The sequence below is a fragment of the Camelus bactrianus genome, chromosome 22 (assembly GCF_048773025.1).
Source record: "Camelus bactrianus isolate YW-2024 breed Bactrian camel chromosome 22, ASM4877302v1, whole genome shotgun sequence".
NCBI classification, from domain to species: domain Eukaryota; kingdom Metazoa; phylum Chordata; class Mammalia; order Artiodactyla; family Camelidae; genus Camelus; species Camelus bactrianus.
In genome coordinates, this window is record NC_133560.1 from 5,966,246 (window position 1) to 5,984,516 (window position 18,271).

An 18,271-nucleotide genomic window follows, 5' to 3' on the forward strand; every position below is an offset into this window, starting at 1 on the left:
ATGCCCCCTCAGGGGTCAGCTTGCCTAGTGGGGAGACAGGGGGGGGCTTTGGACTGCCAGCAGAGTTCACAGTGGGACATAAGGACACTGCAGGAAGCACCCGCCTCCCTGGTCAGAGCCCAGTGGCCTCCTGCAGGTGAGTGTCCCTTAGTCCTGCCTTCCTGGGCGTTGCAGTTGGACTTTGGCAAAGCCCTGTTTTGACTGAGCTTCGAGGTCTCTGACCCTAGCCCCACCATGTCGCTCTCGGAGGCCCCATCGCTGTTCCTCTCCTGACACCTGCCGTGAGTGTGATTCAGGCTCCAGCAGAATCATGGAAGTCAGCTCTCACCTGTTAGGGGTGGGGGCAGCTGTCCCCTGTCAGGAGTAGGGGTCCGTTCTCACTCACCAGGGGTGGGGGCAGCTGTCCCCTGTCAGGAGTAGGGGTCCGTTCTCACTCACCAGGGGTGGGGGCAGCTGTCCCCTGTCAGAGCAGGGGTCCGTTCTCACCTGTCAAGTAGAATGAGCTTTCCCCGGTCAGGTGTGGAGAGCAGCTCTCACTTGTCAGGTGTTTTTCTTCAGGTTTCTTGGGTTTCCGTGGTGGCTCTAGTAAACAAGGCCGTTTGTCCTGTGCTGCAGTAGAGGGCGGACAGTGAGGAAGAGCCTCCCTCGACCCCAGGCAGAACGCACTGAACCCGCAGTCAGGGTAGATCCCGGGCTCCCTTCCGCTTAACAGCCAAGCGGGGCAAACTGGCTGAGGGGCAGTGAGGTTCTTAAGTTATAACCCAAACCACAGTGCTTTCATTTTAGTTAAAACCCAGAGCAGTGTGATCTCCCTGGCGCTCGTACAGAACCCTCAAGCTGGGGGTGCGGCTGAGAACAGGTGTTGGGTAGTATGCTGCCTCGGTTTCCCCAAGGGACATCAGAGGCAAAGGGCTTAAAACAGCCCCAGCTCCAGGCTGAGGGGCTCAGAAGTGGCCCCTGACCCCACGCTGTCTTTTGGCGCTGGGCTTGACCAGGCCCTGAGGCCTGGGGGCTGGCTGTGGGGTCATCTTGGGCCCAGCCCCGTTCTTCTTGATGAGTCCTGACATTTCTGACAGCAGAGAACTCTGGCTGAGCCGGGAGGCAGGACCACCTTGCGCCCTCGGGATGGGGCTCTGCAGCTGGTCAGGGTGGAGGCCCCTGCCCTGCACTGACCGGTCCTCAGTGTCCCAGCTGGGGGGCTTCACAGGGGCTCCTCGCACAGAGCCAGCCACACTCGGGTGTCCACTGGGCTCTTGAATTTGCACTCCCAAACGTTCTCTCTTCATCCTCGCCTCCGGGAGCCACATCGCCTCCATTCACCTGCTCTGGTGAAAAGCGGGAGCCGTTCTTGACTGTGACCTGGCCGCATTCGCACGTCCTGACCACGGCACATCCTGCCCGTCCGCTTTCAGAGCACGCCCCTTCCTCTCCGCAGCCGCCACCTGGGACACCGCTGTCTGCTTGGGCTGGGTCCACACCGAAGGCTTTAGGGCCCTTCCTCCCCCAGCAGCCAGCATGATTTAAAGTTCTGCCCACCCTGTGTAGGCTGACCAGCGCCTTCTGTGGTTAGAGGAGCCCCCAGCTGCCTGCTGTGACCTGGGAGACCTTCCACCCCCACTCAGAGCTCGCCTGCACACATGCATGTGCACACGTGTGTGCCCACACTCACACACAAAAATACACCCCGTCCACCCCTGCCCACCTGCCCCAGGTTCTCCAGCCTTTCTTTGTCCATCAGGCCAGTCTGGCCCCTCAGGGTGGTTGCCGGCCTTCTCCCCAGCTCTTCATCTGGCTGTACCAGGTCTCAGCCCACTTGCTGCCTCCCCAGAGGTACCTTCAGCAAGAAACACCCAGGGGCCTCGCAGCTCGCCCTGTGGCCCCCACCACCCCAGGGGACCACGGCCACTAGCCTGCATGTCCACTCTCTCCCCCCAGCCCAGGCTGCAGGCTCTGCAGAGGCGCCCCCTGGAAGCCCTGCCCCGAAAGCGGGGCTGCTCACTGTGCTCTAGGGTGGGGCATCGCTGGCCATCTCGGGGAAGCGGAGCAGGGCCAGCAGCAGGCTCCGGCTTTGCATTCTGCATCCTGCATCCATCCTCATGACGGTCCTGCAGGGCCAGCGTGCTCACACCTGTCGACAGGTGAAAACACACGGCTCAGACATGCACCTAACCCACATAGCAGCGAGCGGCAGAGCCAGAGTGTGAACTGGCCAGGCCCAGAGAGCCTCTCGTCCGGTACCCACACCACGCACAGGAGAGGACGACCTGAGCCCGCCACGCGCTCACCTTCACAAAACCATCCAGCTTTGCGTCCCAAGACACAGACCCTCAAGTGGTGTTTTTGCTTTCTCAGGTTACCATTGTTGAAAAGGCTGACAGCTCCAGTGTCCTGCCCAGTCCTCTGTCCATCAGCACCAAGAGCAAAATGACCTTCCTGTTCGCCAACCTGAAAGACCGCGACTTCTTGGTTCAGAGGATCTCTGACTTCCTCCAGAAAACGCCCTCCAAGCAGCTGGGCAGCAGCAGAGCTGGGAGAAAAGCCAGCGCCGTGGACCCGGCCCTAGAGGTGAGAGGGCCCCTCGGAGCAGTGCCTGGGGGGAAGGGCCCGAAGAGCCCGGGCAGCCCTGTGGTGCCTGCCAGGGGCCTTAGGTGGGGAGGGTCGGGAAACCTAACCCAGCCTCAGTCTCAGGTGTCCCGGCCACACTGCGGTGCCCAGGTCACAGCCTCTCTACCCAACTGCCCTGCAGTCCTCCTGAGCATCCCCCACCTGCGTCAAGTCCCGTTCCACGTAAGAGGCCGTTGCTGGCTGGACCAGCCACCTGCATCTCTGTCCCTTATCAACTGCTGCTGCACCGATAGCCGCCCTCTTTAGGCCTGTCCAGCTTGGGTTTATTTGCCTGGCCCTTGTCTCATCAATGTCTCTTACAGAGAAAGTCTCCCTTTTGAACACTTAACTGCAATCTCTTTACTCACCAACAATGTTAACAATAATTCTTTAACATCAATTACTTGTATTTACGTTTCCCCAAATGCGGGGGGTAAGTTTTACAGTTTAGTCATTTGAATTGAGGCACACATAGGTCATATATACATTACGATTGGTTGATATAATTCCTTTTCATCCGTAGGTTTCTGTTCCCATCTCTCACTCTTTTCTTTCTTTTTTCTTGCGGTATTTTGTTGAAAGAGTTGGGTCGTTTGTGCTGTAGAGTTTCTCACAGTCTGGTATACGCTGATTGCATCCCCTGGAGGCATTTAATGGATTCTTTTGTCCCCTATTTCCTCTAAGTTGGTGCTTGAGTAGTGAAATCCGGATCAGATTTGGGCTCAGTTGTTTGAGCTTTGTGGGGACAGGTCCACTTGTACGTGGGACTGAGGTGCTGTGTGCTTCCAGGAGGCACACAGCGCCTGGTCATCTTGTTAGTGCTGCTGCCGGTCATTGACAGGCACTGCCTGGATGATGCGTTAGGTAGTTCACCAGGGACTGCAGGATGGTGGCTCTGTGATTCTATCAGTCCTTCTGTTCACGAGATGGAATATGTCCATATAGAGGAACTGACCCCATCAACTGTGTGGTTACCCTGAGGCACAGTTCAAATAGAAAAGGCAGAATAAATCTTTTGTTCTTTCCTTTTATTCACCAGTTGTTAAAATGGTGAGTTGGTTTTCTAGTATCCTCCAAATGTGACCAATTTGGTTTTTATGTTTATTTTTTAGTAAAATTAGGAACTTACAGATTTAAACAACTTTAGTCCGTGAGTTACTATTCTCATTCCGTCTGTGACCAGAAGGGACTTATTCAGGGTGGCATCTGAGTCCTTTCAACACGACCCTGGCTGTTTGATAACTCCCTTGCTGCTTGGTAGGACAAGACGTGCGCTATTATCAGTCCGGACTTGTGAAAACACTTCATGACTAGGAGAGTCCGTATAAAAATCCGCACATCTGGCTGCTGTAGGAGAGTCAGCAGCCCTGGCATTGTAAGGCCCACATTCCCCCTGGGTGGCGCTGGAGCCGAGTGCTGGCATGTACCCTCTGGCTCCCCAGAACCCAATCTTTAAAAGTAAAGGCCCATGAAAGCCTTAAAATTTTCCACCCCTGTAATCGACGCTCAGTAAACTATTAAGTAAACAAAGAATGGACGGGAAGGGAGTGGGCAGAATCAGTGAGCATTGGAGACATTAAGAAAGGTTTCCTGGAGGAGGTGGGGCTGAATCTGGGATTTCAAGAAAGAGTGAGGTTGGATTGGGTGAAAAGGGACATGAGCAGGAACATTGAGGCCCAGCACCACGAATGACAGGGCCTGACCAGCCAGAGTCAGCGCAGACCTTGGCCCCTTCTGAGCACCTGCCATTCATTCATCTAGCACACTTTTCATCACGTTCCCGATAGGTGCCAGGGACTCTTCTAGGCACTAGGAATTTAGAGCACATTGGACAAAATGCATGCTGTCTTAGTGCTTATGTTCTAGTGAGACAGACTATAAGCAAATAAACATCCAAGATGTCAGGTGGCAGCAAGGGCCACGGATAAAAATAAAGCAGGATGAAGGGACCAGGAGTGCCAGGGGTGGGGGAGCTCTGACCAAGTGGTCTTTGAGCAGGAACTTGAAAGAAGTAAGAGAACAAGCCATGAGGTATCTGGGGAAAGGGGGTTCGAGGCAGAGCGAATGGCAGGTGCCAAGGCCGGGAGGCAGGCCTGAGCCTGGCACAGGCTGCTGTGATGAGAGGAGATTAGAGGGCGCGGGAAGCGGGATCATGCGAAGCCGCAGCCCTTGTAAGCACGTTAGCTTTGACTCTTAGTGAGGTGGGAGCCGGTGCAGAGTTTTGACTGGAGGAGGAACACAATCTATTTCTGTTTTAATAGAATTACTCTGGGCAGCAGGTTGAGAATGGAATAGAGGGGCAGCTGTCCAATACAGGAGCCACACGTGGCTGTCGAGCGCTCGAAAGGCAGCCAGTCCACACTGCAATGTGCTGTAAGCGTAAACTGCACCCCAGAGGCGGAAGAATTAGTGTGAAAAGGAGAATATAAAACATCTTGATAATTTCTCTATTGGTTGATTTCATGTTGAAATGATCATTTTTTTTTACTATATTAAATAAATATATTATTAAATTTAACGTCACAATTTCCTTTATGTGTTTTAATGTGGCTACTAGAAAATCTTTGATTACATATGTGGCTCTCATTGCATTTCTGTAGAACAGAGCTGGACTAGAGAGTGACAAGAATAGAAGCAGAGACGATTGGAAGGCTGTCACAATGACCAGGGCGCAGATGGTAGGACCTTGGTTGAGGGTGGTGGCAGTGGAGTTGGTGAGAAGTGGTCAGATTCGAGATACATGTATTTTTTTTTTATTGTGGTAAAATACATATAACATAAAATTTAACATCATAACCATTTTTAAGAGTATAGTTCAGTGGACAACACTGGTTGTCCAGCCGTCACCACCAGAGCTTTTTTCATCTTGGAAAACTGAAACTCTGTACTCATTAAATACTAACTCCCCATTCCCCACCCCCTAACCCCCACCCGCAGCCCTTGGCAGCCAACGTTCTGTTTTCCGTCTCTGTGAATTTGACTACTCTCAGCACCTCATGGAAGAGAAGTCATACGGTATTTATCCTTTTGCGCCTGGCTTCTTTCACTCAGCATAGTGTCCTTAGGGCTCATCTGCATGTAGAATGTGTCAGAATTTCCTTCCTTTTTAAGGCTGAATAATGTTCCATTGTGTGTACGTGTATATGTACACACCACATTTTGTTTAGCCATTCATCTTTTGATAGATACTTGGGCTGCTGTCACCTTTTGGCTGTTGTGAATAATGCTGCTATAAACATGGGTGTACAAATGTCTCTTCAAGACCCTGCTTTCACTTATTTTGGGGATATACCCAGCCATGGTATTGCTGGGTCAAAGGGTAGATCAGTGTCTGATATCTGCTGGATGGTCTTCCACAGTGGCTAGACCGCTACACGTTCCCATCGGCAGTGCAGAAGGGTTCCTTTCTCGCCATCCACACCAGCACTGCTGCTGTGGTTTTTCATAATGACGTTCTGGTGGATACGAAATGGTGCCTCATTGTGGTTTTGTTTGCATTTCCCCAGTGATTAGTGGCATCGAGGGTCTTTTCATGTCCTGTTGGCCTTTTGTGTATCTTCTTTGGAGAAATGTCTGTTCAGGTCCTTTGTCTATTTTTTTAATCAGGTTGTTTTTGCTGTCAGGTTGGAGAAGTTCTGGATATTAACCTCTTATCAGATACATGGTTTGTAAGTGTTTTCTCCCACTCTGTGGATTGCCTTCTCACTCTGATGACTGTGTCCTTTGAAGCACATAAGTTTTTGATTTTTATGTAGTCAAGTTTGTTTTTCTTTCATGGCACTTTTGATTTCGTATCCAAGAAATAATTGCCAATCCAGCGTCATAGCTTTTCCTCTTTGTTTTGTTCTAAGAGTTTTACAGCTTTAACTGTTACATTTAGGTCTTGACTCCATTTTGAGTTAATTTTGTACATGGTATGAGACAGGCATCCAGCCTCATCATTTTACAAGTGGATATTGAGCTTTTCCAACACCAATTGTTATAAAAACTGTTTCCCACTGGATGGTCTTGGCATCCTTGTCAGAAACCGGTTGAACCCATACTCAAGGGTCTGTCCCGGGCTCTCGTCCTGTCCCGCTGGCCTGCATCCCCGTGCCAGCGTTGTGCTGCCTCAGCACTGTGGCGTTACAGTGAGTACATTTTTTAATTGGGTAATTCAAGAACCCCGACTTTATTCTATTTCTGGGATTGTTTTGGCTGTTTGGGGTCCCTTGAGATTCCATATGAATCTTAGGTAGATTTTTGTATTTCTGCAGAAGTCATTTGACAGCAATGGCACTGAATCTGCAGATCACTTTAGGTAATATTGACGTCTTAACGGTACTAAGTTTTCCAGTCCATGAACACAAGATTTCTTTCCATTTATTTGCACCTTTAATTTCTTGCGTCGGCGTTTTCTAGTTTCCAGCATACAAGTCTTTCACCTGCTTAGTTAAGTTTAGCCTCAAGCATTTTATTCTATTCGATCTTGTAAATAAAATCATTCTCTTAATTTGCTTTTAGGATTGTTCATTGTTAGTGTGCAGGATAGAGTCTGAAGGAAGATCTGAGAGAACTGATGGATTAGATGGAGGGTATGGGAGAAAGAGAGAGGTTTACAAAAACCTGTCGTTTTTGGCCTGAGGAACTTAGAAAATAGAACTGCCATTTAATGACACGAGGAAGAGCAGGTTTTGAAAGAGAAAGAGTTGGAAAGAATTCAGTTTGGATTTGAGGTCACGTATCATAAAAAGTAAGAACTGACTGCTGGAGATGGCAAGTGGAGGTCACGGCCTTGGCAAGGGTTGTTCAGTGGAAGGACAGGAAGAAAAGCCTGGTGGAGAGGCCTTCAACTGGGACAAGGTGGTGGTTATTAGGGTAGCTTTTCAAATCTTACCGAATTTTCCATAAAAATGCACAGAGCAACCTTAGGAGTAAAAGTTAAAAGCCCACAGACAGCATCTTCAGCTAAGCCAGATGAAAGGGTATCCCACAAACCACAGGCCACAGACAGGTGGGACCAGACCACCAGCTGCAGCCCTACACTGCAGGTCCAGCGTCCGCAGCCGTGCCGAGGTCATGGAGGGAAGAGAAAAAGGGTTCTGACAGTCCTAAGAGCCAGAGTACCCAGAAATCACCAGAAATACCCCGACACGTACGCTGTCCTCAAAAGACTTCTCACTGAACAGAGACCTCAGCACGTGACTGAGAAACCACCAGTGAAACTGGGAGCACATTTCTCAGAATCCAGTTTATAAATGAGTTAACAACACAAAACATGGGAGTCCCCTGACAGCCTGAGGGAAGATCAGAGGACGCTGGGGCAGACCTGAAACACCCAAGGGAAACTCCCTTCCAGGGGAAAGAGCCCTCCCTGAGAAAAAAAGAGCTGCGACTGAGCAGGGCGGGAACCTTGGGGGGTGAAGAGGCGAAGCTTCTGACGCTGGAGGAGGCGGATCAGGAAGTCCTGGAGGGGGCTCCACAGGGAGATGCAGCAGCAGACAGACCCCCCCCCCCAAACTGTGCAGTGCAGACAGCCGCCCCGTGCATACAGCATCCTCCTGAACGTACAGAAGTCACGTCATGCAGACACGACAGCGGGAGGTTCTGATCGCACCCTATGCAAAGAGGAAAACGGGCCAGAAAACCCTCCACAGACAGACAGTGCACCAGGATGGCGTCCCCCCAAAGCAGATGAAAACTGTACCCTAATATTCCAAAATGATCTAAAAAAACAATTAGAACAGTGATAGAAACTACTAAAAAATGATGTAAATACAAAATTTTTAGAAAGCTCAGGAACAAAGTGACTAGTCAACAGAAAAAAATGTGAAAAGAGAGTTGACAGAAGTCAGGAAAGAATTAGAAAAAAATGCAGAAATATTTCAGAAACAAACATGTAAGCAAGAGCACAAGAATGAACAGACCCCACAGAAATTCCATTAAGGGAAACAAGGAGGAGATTTGGGGTGGGAGTGGTGGGCAAGAGGGGAGTCCAATAAGAGAGATGAAAAATAGTCAGGAAGTGATAAGGAAGCCAGGCAGAGAAGGCCCAGCTTGTGTATGACGTAGGTCCCCAAGAAAGAGGAACACAGCCATGGGGTAACAACGGATGGCAACCACAATTTGAGAAGAGTCTTCTGAATGTAAAAGAAGACGTGCACCTGCCTGGTGGGAGGGCATGTTGGGCGCCTGGGAAAATCAGCACAGAGTGTTAGCTACTGAGACGTACTCTAGTAAAAACGATTGGACTTTAAAGATTAAAAAAAATTCTTTGGGGCAGCCAGTCAAAAAAAGGCCCAGTCATTTATGAAGGGATGACATTCAGAGAGGCATCAGACTTTCTGATGGCAACACTTGGTGCAAACAGAGTAACATTTTTAAGATACATGGTAAAGAAGCTGTGACCCCAGGATTTTCTGTCTGGCAAACTGACGTTCCAGTGTGAGGGCCTCAGGCCGTGAGGAGCGTGCAGGGACTCAGGGCAGCTGCCAGCTTTCTCAGACAACCATGGAGGGACTGGAGAGGCTCTACCAGGTCTGGGGGAGCACTGAACGTATTTAACTGTAGAAATAAGGTGACAGCAGGGTTACGGGTGACAAGTCATGTGTAACTGTGCATGCTCTGAGCAGGGGGAGAGCATGGTGACAACATGAGACGAGAAGGTACGGAAGGTGGGGTAGGCTCGCTGACTGCCCTGTTAGCTGAGGGCAAAAAGGTACCCCTTTAAGTTGCATGTTAGCGGGGGAGGGGAGGGGGTAAGGGCGGGGCTGCTTGTGAACTTCAGTGCTGCCCATGGGAGGGGATCTGTTGTCCAAAAAGAGGGGGCCCAGGGTACTAGATAAAGACACTATATAAAAGTAACTTAGAACATAAACATACACTTTCTGACCCTTAACCGAGGAAAAAACGTGAGAAGGGGAAAGGATACACCTGAGTTTAAGCCACTCTTTCACGAAATTGTGTAAAAAGGCTCACAGGGGTCCCTTTGGGGGTGACTTTGTCACTGGAGTGTGGCGTGGTCACTCTGAAGTGCGTGCGTCTGAGGCGTACAGCTCAGTGCTCTTCCACAGGGCGAGCACGGCGTGTGAGCGCCGTCCGCTGCAGAACAGGGAGGGCTTGTAGGGGCTACTGCGTGAGTCTGTGCTGATGGCAGTGAGTCCAGTGGAGGGGGGCAGCTGCCAGAAGAAAGTCCGAGAGGCGAGGGAGGCAGGATCTTGGGCGAGCCTGGAGGGAGGGTTGGGCCCGGCGTGCACGGCCGCAGATGCGGGAGGGTGAGCCGGTGGGGGTGGCTGTGGACGGCCCTCAGCTCCTGCTTCCGCTTGCTGGGACCTGGACTAGGAAAATGTGGCGTTCCCAGGCAGCATGGGCCCCGGGAGCTCACCATCACCCCACCTGTCTCACCTGTCTCACCTGTCTGACATGAAGGGCGGTTTATTCCTTGAGGTCACATCCTCAAGTCAGCCTCCTTTCCGGCACTGAGGGTTTTGACTGTCTGCCGTGCTATGCAGCCTCCAAGTCCATCTGTGTCCTGGTCCCTGTGGGGAACCTCGGGCCAGAAGCAGAATCTCTACACCAGAGTTCCGTCGGTCGAGACTGGGGCGGGCCCCTAGATTAGGGCAGTTTGTAATGAAAATGTATTTCAGTCGATCTGAAATCCATTTTGAAAACCCCAGCCTGGCACAAAGGGGTGGGACTGGATGAGAACCTAGCAGAGTCTCTTTTTTTTCCTGTTGTCTCTTTTTATTAAAAGTGCTTTTACTGAGGTAAAATTGACATACAGTATGTTGTGCCTATGGAAAGAGTACAGTTTGATGAGTCAACAGGGATTCCCTGTGAAGCCCTCATAGCCGGGCTGTGGGAACACAGAGAAGGTGGAGTGCTGGGGGGTGTGCCCAGCACCCCTGCCCTTCCCCGGATAGGACCGCAGCCAGTGGGATCAGAGCTGACAGGCACGAGGGTAGAAACCCTGCTCGGGCTGGAGCACTCAGAGGGGAGCCCCCTGGCTCACGAAGCCGAGAAGTGCACGCAGTCAGTGGCCTGTCGTCAGAGCTGGCCTCTCTCCACTAGACCTGGCTTGCGTCCAGGAGAGCGTCATCGCCGGGGCATGTGTGGCACCAGGATGGTGGCAGCAGCCCCTGCATCCTCCTTGAGTCATCCTGACATTCCGTGCAGAGTGGCCGACACCATCACCCCAGGCCTCAGCAGACCCCACAAAGTGTGAGGCCAAGAGTGGAGAGAGACGTGATGTGCCCCCAGATAAAAACGGGGAGCTGCGCAGGCAGAAGGGGAAGTAGATCCCAGGGAGCCGGTGACCAGTGTTCCCCCGAGAGCAGCGCTGTTCCCGCCCTTGGGCCCTTGGGGAGGGGCTGAGAGCAGAGCAGGGTGGGCGCTGACTCACCTGGCCCCGGGCCGGGGCACAGGCTCCCTGCACAGGCCGTTGCCCACGGCGGCGAGCTCACCTTGAAGTCAGGTGCCGGCAGGCAGAACACAGTCCACAGGCGGGGGCCAGATATATGCCGTCACCCACAGTGTTCCTGAAGGGTCACAGATGCCAGGCTGGGTGAGGGCTGGGGGCAGGGCTTCCAGAAAGCCAGGGGAAGAGCCTCTAGGGCTGAGGCTAGCTGTAAGGCTGTTAGGGCTTCCTTGTAGACCTTTGCCCCTGAGGCAAGTGCCAGCACCATTTTGCCCCTAGATGCGCTCCCAGAACCACCCAGCATCCTTGTCTCTTGCCCCGTGGCCCTCTGTGCCATGGGAAAGCAGCTTCCCAGGTTCCTGCACTGGGGAGGGGCCTGCAGCACACGTGGTCCGTGGGCAGGGCCCCTCCGCACACACCCATCCTAGGTCTGTGTCTTTTATCTTCGCCTCCCGAAGCCCCAGCAGCCTGCTGGGAGCGTGGCAGACAGTTGAGGAGAAACCCGGTCTAGGGCTGCTCGAGTGGCCGGAGCAAAGAGGTGGGGTGGCTGAGAGGTGTGTGGCTGCTGTGGACCACACCACGCACCAGGCACGTGGGCCACAGGGAGGAAGGCGGACATGCGGGGAGGCTTGAGGGAGGGCCTGGGAGCCCCTTCTTCAAGGGGCCCTTGAGAGCACAGTGGACAGGTAGCCTGCGGAGCAGAGGACAGGAGAGAGGACTCCTTCCCTCACTCAGCAGTCACTGGGGGCACCGGCAGGAGGAGTGGCCTCAGGACTGTCGATCTGGAAAGGGCGGGGCAGGCTGTCGGCTGGGGACCTGCTGGGTGAGCAGACCCCGATGTCGCCCCAGCCTCTGCTCCGCTTTCTCCACACGGCTCTGCACTTGGGCTCCTGAGGGGGCCCCACAGCTCCTTCCCAGCAGCCCCAGCCTGAGCCCATCACTGGGCAGGCCCGTGGGGCCGCACTACAGCGGCTTGCGGTCTGAGGATGTCCCAAAACTCAGTCAAAGCTGACACCACCAGCAGCTGTCTCTACAGGGGTTGGCAGGGTCTGCACCCTAGAGGCTGGAGGAGAGAAGGTGCCCCAGGGAGCACCCGCCAGCGCTGCCAGTCAAGTCCTTGTAGGGGACAGAGTTCAGGAGGGGACGCATGGAGCTGTCTCCTTGGGGTTTCTTCTCTCCTGGCCCTGACCTCACAGAGAGAGGGCCTGACAGGGCAGGCACAGACCCCATCCCTGTAAGACACCAGCCAGTGTGCTGGCCTTGGTGAAGGAGGGTGGGTGTCCACTGGACAGCGAGGAGACGGGGCTGGGCTGCAGCACGCCACCCCACAGGCAGCGGTCCCGCACTGTGACCGATGAACCCCTCATTCTGGGCAGCTCGCTCACTCGGCGTCTTCTCTCCCCTGTTGTGTTTCCCAGTCTCCCCCAGCTTCTCAGGATGTGTCAGAGCAGCCCGCCAGCCCGACCTCTCCCCTCGATGGCCACCAGAGCTCCCGCGCACAGGATGCTCCAACCGCTTCCCAGGGCCTGCTCAAACTCTTCCAGAGAAACGCGCCCGTGGAGGACCTGGGAGCCAAGGGGGTACGCCCAGACTTGGGGCTCCACCCCGACGCAGGCCCAGGCCTGGGGGGGGTCGGGGTCAGGGCCAGGCTGCGGCCCTTGGGTGACGATGGGCAGCACGCAGGGCCTCCCTGCCTGGCCTGTTCAGTAGTGCTGGTCACGGGCTCCAGCCTCTGCAAGGAGTCCCATGTCCCCCACACCTGAGGGGTGTGGTGTGTGCAGCCCAGCCTGGGCTCATGGGTTTTTCGCCACAAGCCCTTGGAGGAGAGGCAGAGGCCCCGACACCCGGCGTCGGCACCCCGGGTCACACCCACAGAGCCCCCGTTTGCTGCTCCCCCAGGCCAAGGAGAAGATGAAGGAGGAGTCTTGGAACATCCACTTCTTTGAGTATGGGCGTGGCATGTGCATGTACCGCACGGCCAGGACACGGGAGCTGGTGCTGAAGGGCATCCCCGAGAGCCTCCGCGGGGAGCTGTGGCTCCTCTTCTCTGGTGAGCTGCCCCGGCCTCCAGCTGGGAGCCTGGCTGGCCCTCCTGCCATGGCCAGGCAGGAGCTGTCAGCCTTTACAGGGAGGAAATGGGGCTCCAGCTGTGACAGGGCTTGTTTGGGCCCACGCCAGGAGGGGTGTCCCGGGGAGCAGACACCAAGGGCGTGGCACTGTCACCGTCGCCGGGCAGCGCCCTCCCACCCTCAGGAGGAGGCCTGCTCCCCTTGGGACAGGCTCTGACAGCATTCACGCCCTTGGCTGCTCGGAGGGTTTCAGGAGGGGGGCACGTCAGCTGCTCATACTTGGGTGGAGTGACTCCCAGGACAGTCACCAGGGAAACTGCCTGGCACCTTGTCACTTGGCCCCAAAGTGCCGCTTCTCTGCGGTGCATTGACGTCTCCACCCTGCCGTCATCGCCCTCAAAGTCCCGCGAGGGCAGTGAGTGAGAAACAGCTACCAGCTGTGTCTCCACAGGGGCCTGGAACGAGATGGTGACTCACCCCGGCTACTACGCTGAGCTGGTGGAGAAGTCCACGGGGAAGTACAGCCTGGCCACGGAGGAGATCGAGCGGGACCTGCACCGCTCCATGCCTGAGCACCCCGCCTTCCAGAACGAGCTCGGGATCGCCGCGCTCCGGCGGGTGCTGACTGCCTACGCATTCCGAAACCCCACCATCGGCTACTGCCAGGTACACGGGGCTTAGCGGGGTCCAGAGGCAGCATCTCCCACCAGAGACGCGCAGAAGCAGCTCCCCCGGCCCTGGGTCTGAATGATGGCCTCACACACCTGAGCTGTGCCCTGCTCCCCAGGAACGTCCCGACCACAGAAAAAGATGAAGTTACAAGCAACGTTAATTGCTCACCTCATCCCCGTGCCACATACTAAGTTGTCATCTATGTGCTTCTGGTCTAGGTCCTGAGGCATTTCATTGTGTTGTGCGTGGTAAAATACATGCAGCCTAAAACTTAGCATCTTAATCATGTTAAGTGTGCAGTTCAGTAGCACCAGGCGTGTCATTGCACCGCCATCCCCACCGTCCATCTCCAGAACCCTTTTCATCTTTCAAAACAGAAATTGTACCCATTCAACAGCTCCTCTGGTTACCCGTGGCAACCACCGTTATCCTTTCTGTCTCTGTGGTTTTGACTGCTCTAAGGACCTCATAAAAGTGGAATCATGCAGCATTTATCTTTTTTGTGACTGGCTTCTTTCATTGGCATAATGTCCTCAAGCCTCATCCATGTTGTAGCCTGTGTCAAAATGTCCTTCCTTTTATGGCTGAATAATATTCCATTGTATGTATACACCACGTTTTGTTTAGCCATTCATCAATGGCCACAGGTTGCTTCCACATTTTGGCTGTTGTGACTAACACTGCTGTGAGCATGGGTGTACAAAATCTGTTCCAAACCCTGTTTTCAGTTCTTTTGGGCGTATACCCAAAAGTGGAATTGCTGGATCATATGGTAATTTATATTTAATTTTTTGAGGAATTATCAACATTTTCCACAAGAGCTGTACCATTTTACATTTCCACCCACAATGCGTAAGAGTTCTGATTTCTCCCCACCCTCACCAGCATTTTTTATTTTCTGTTTTTTTGATGATCACCCGAATGGTATGAGATGGCATCTCGTTGTGGTTTTGATTTGTGTTTCTGGGGGCATTTGATTTTAAATCTAGTGGGCATTTTCCTGGCCAGGTCAGATGATTGTCTGTTTCCCTTTGACTGTGTCTGGAGTTCAGGGAAATCACCATCTGTAGGACAAATTACCAGTGTGTGGAAAATCAGTGTGCTGGCTGTAAATAATTTTTAAGATAATTTGCCACCATTGAAGCTTTTTCTTACAAGCCTTGGTATCAGCCCAGGCTGTGCGTGATCCCTGGTTGGCCATGGCCTCCCTGCAGCGTGTGGCCGCCACCTGCAGCTGCGCACACATCCTCCTGGCCCTCGGCCACACCTGTGTCGCCAGACACCACTTAAAAGAAGTGCCTCGCCTTCTCGGGCGTCTGCGTGCCTGCCAGCCCAATTTGCAGAACCTGGCTGACCGTTTTGGTCAAATTGATTTCCTGCAAATTGCCTCTTGGCAGGTTGCCTGGAGTTGGACCGGGCAGTTTTTGTCGCCAGGCTTGCTTGTAGCGCAAGGCTGCACGGGCCCCTTGGGAAGGGACAGCTCCTCTCACCGTCTCTGTGCCCACAGGCCATGAACATCGTCACCTCGGTGCTCCTGCTCTATGGCAGCGAGGAGGAGGCCTTCTGGCTGCTGGTGGCCCTCTGTGAGCGGATGCTGCCCGACTACTACAACACCAGGGTGGTGGGTGAGTGCCTGAGGCCGGCGGCCCCCCCTGGGGGCAGCGGGCCTCCCTGGGCCCGGCCTGCGCTGGGCATGCCCCGCAGGAGAGCGCCTGGAGGCCCCGCAGCCTTGTTGCGGGTGGCAGACAGCCACGGTCCCCACCCTGCAGGCCGTGGAACTGGACCTCACACGGCCAGAAAGTGGAGAGCCAGACACAGGCCTCTGCCAGCCTGCCCAGACTTGATGCTGGTTCCCTGGGAGTTGCTGCCAGCGAGAGGGGATGGTACACATTCAGCAGTTTTCACAAGTTAGCTTGGGGCCTAAATTCACAGCCACCTAATTCTCCTTAAACATTTTTTTTAAACAGGGTTTTTTTGTGTGGGGGAGAAGGTAATTAAGTTTATTTACTTATTTATTTATTTATTTATTTATTTTTTTTTTTTTGATGGCAGTACTGGGGATTGAACCCAGGACCTTGTGCATGCTAGGCATGCACTCTACCACTGAGCTATACCCTCCCCGCTCTTGAAACATTTTTATTGTAGAAAATTTCCAACATCACAGCTAGAACATGCAGTACACCCCTATATCAACTGTTAAGAACTTACGGCAAGTTGAACCTGTGTTGTTAGATGGAAATACATTTGGAACATTTGATTACATATACAGTTACGTCTGTTAGTGTAAAATGTCCTTCCCCTACAGTTTTTTTGGGGGGTTTCTACTCTTGGGGTCCTTTGGAATTACATCTATTCACAAACTTCAGGTCAGGGCACATACAAGCTACTGATGCCACTGTTTACTTCTGATGCCCTAGAGAGACATGTGTATGTCCCAGAAAGAAAACCCAAGTATAGTGGAAGAAATCGTTCTTTTCACACAATGGTTTGGAAACTGTAAAAAGGAAACTTACAGGGTTTTTTTCTTTCTTGTTTTCTCCACCCCACCTGCCCCCTCCAGCCCTCCGTTGTAAGCAGAGCTGACTGGGGACAGGGTCAACTTCCTGCACCCTCAGACCCTGGGCTCCCACACGAGAGCCTGCCTGAGCCAAGGGTGTGAGTTCACCATTCAGACTCCTTCGTCCTCTCCGTAGGGGCCCTGGTGGACCAAGGCATCTTTGAAGAGCTCACAAGAGACTTTCTGCCCCAGCTCTCCGAGAAGATGCAGGACCTGGGGGTGATTTCCAGCATCTCACTCTCCTGGTTCCTGACCCTCTTCCTCAGTGTCATGCCCTTCGAGAGTGCCGTGGTCATTGTTGACTGCTTCTTCTACGAGGGCATCAAGGTGATCCTGCAGGTGGCCTTGGCTGTCCTGGATGCCAACATGGAGCAGCTGCTGGGCTGCAGCGACGAGGGCGAGGCCATGACCGTTCTGGGCAGGTAACCGAGCCGGCCTCCTTCCTCCTGCAGGGGAGCTGGCCAACGCTCCCACGGACGGCAGGGCCTGACCCCACCCCACGCATTCCTCAGTCAGCATCCTGGGACTGTGCCCACCAGGTGCCCAGAAAGGGCTAGACCTGGGGACACACCAGGGGGCAGGAGAGAGCCTCCTTCCTGGTAGGCACTGGAGTGGTAGCAAGTGCTAGGAGAACAGGTCTGGGCCAGAGCACACGGGCCTGGAGGGCCTGGTGGGCAGGAGGTGACTGGGACAGCAGGGCCTCCCGCCTCTAGTGAAGGCCGGTGTCTGTTATCCCACAGAACAGTCTGGCCGTGCCTTCCCCAGCTCAGCAGCATTGCTCCCTAGATGGGGGGCCTGTGCTGGGCTTGCTGTAGCAGCTGCGTGATACCCAGACAACCACACCTAAGCCCGGGGCCATCCTGTCTGCCTCCTCCTTCCTCAGTCCCACAGCCCATCCTCAGACTCTCTCTGAAATCCAGCCCCTTCCCTCAGCACCCTCAGCCTCAGAGCAGGTCTGTGACACCCCTGCCCTGGGCCCCAGGCCTGCTTTCTCACGGTTTTCCTCACCCGCCAGCATCTCAAGGGTCTTTCTGATCAGAATCTGACCGTGTTCCTCCCTTGGGACATGAGGACTCCCTGTGCCACTGGTGGTTCTCTGAGCAGAGGATCTGAGTCCCCCAGCCTGGCCTTCAAGGCCCTTACATCCAGGCGCCCTACCAGGGGGTCCTCCCTCTGGCCCAGGCCCTGAGCTCTGTAGTCCTGCTAGCGCATGTGCATGTATTTGCCCAGTCTGGAATGCCCAGCCACCCGGCACAGCCAGGGACGCTGCCCCCTGTCTCCTGAGCCAGCCCAGTGCTTGCTGACCAGGAACCTACAAAGGTCTTCAGCTGGCAGAGTTGCTGCCTCCCTGCTGTGGACTTTACTAGCTCTCTGTCCTCAGTGATGACAAGACACTGCCTGTGGCCAGAGTCTGCAAGCGTTTTCATGCCCGCGTCCTACACCAGGCAGATGGGGCCCCTCCTCAGGAGCAAGGCCTGACCTGGGAGGGGACCGGGGCCAGGGGGTATCGGGGCACCAACCACTGTCTCCCACCTGGGTGTCAAGCCCAGCCAGAGAGCCTGGGAGAACGTGGGGTCGTGGCTGGGCTGGTCCAGCCAAAGTCAGGCCCTGTCCTGAGGCTGTGCTCCCACAAACACCCCCACAGCTGGGCTTCTCCCTCGCCTTCCTCCTGGGACACTCCTTTGGTCCCCGATTCTCCTGGCCAGGGCAGGGAGTCCTCACAGCCCCAGTGTCCCACCAGGTGAAGGGAGTGTGTCATCTGTCCAGCTGGGACAGACCTGGTGTGGTGGGGTCTGGGCCTATAAAGGATCCCCACCTAGGGGCCCCCCGAGGGTAGCCTGGCTTCCTCAGAGTTAGTGCTGAAGCCTCTTAGGGGGCAGGGCCTTCTCTCCACTGCCTTCAGGGGGCACCCCTGGTTTGCTAGGGCACCCCTCTCCCCTCTTCGCTGCAGTCAGTGGCTCACACCCCGCCCTC

At 54.3% G+C, this 18,271-nt stretch overlaps 1 protein-coding gene across 4 annotated transcripts in view; it reads left to right on the forward strand.

Moving 5' to 3' along the window:
• TBC1D9B (TBC1 domain family member 9B) overlaps nucleotides 1–18,271 on the forward strand; it is a 43,441-nt gene that overhangs the window by 11,810 nt on the left and 13,360 nt on the right. For all 4 annotated transcript variants that reach the window (XM_074350117.1, XM_074350118.1, XM_074350119.1 and 1 more), the window contains exons 7-12: nucleotides 2,353–2,565; nucleotides 12,418–12,579; nucleotides 12,899–13,049; nucleotides 13,520–13,734; nucleotides 15,248–15,365; nucleotides 16,434–16,719. In XM_074350117.1, coding sequence (XP_074206218.1) covers nucleotides 2,353–2,565; nucleotides 12,418–12,579; nucleotides 12,899–13,049; nucleotides 13,520–13,734; nucleotides 15,248–15,365; nucleotides 16,434–16,719 — 1,145 coding nt within the window. The remainder of the gene's footprint in view (nucleotides 1–2,352; nucleotides 2,566–12,417; nucleotides 12,580–12,898; nucleotides 13,050–13,519; nucleotides 13,735–15,247; nucleotides 15,366–16,433; nucleotides 16,720–18,271) is intronic.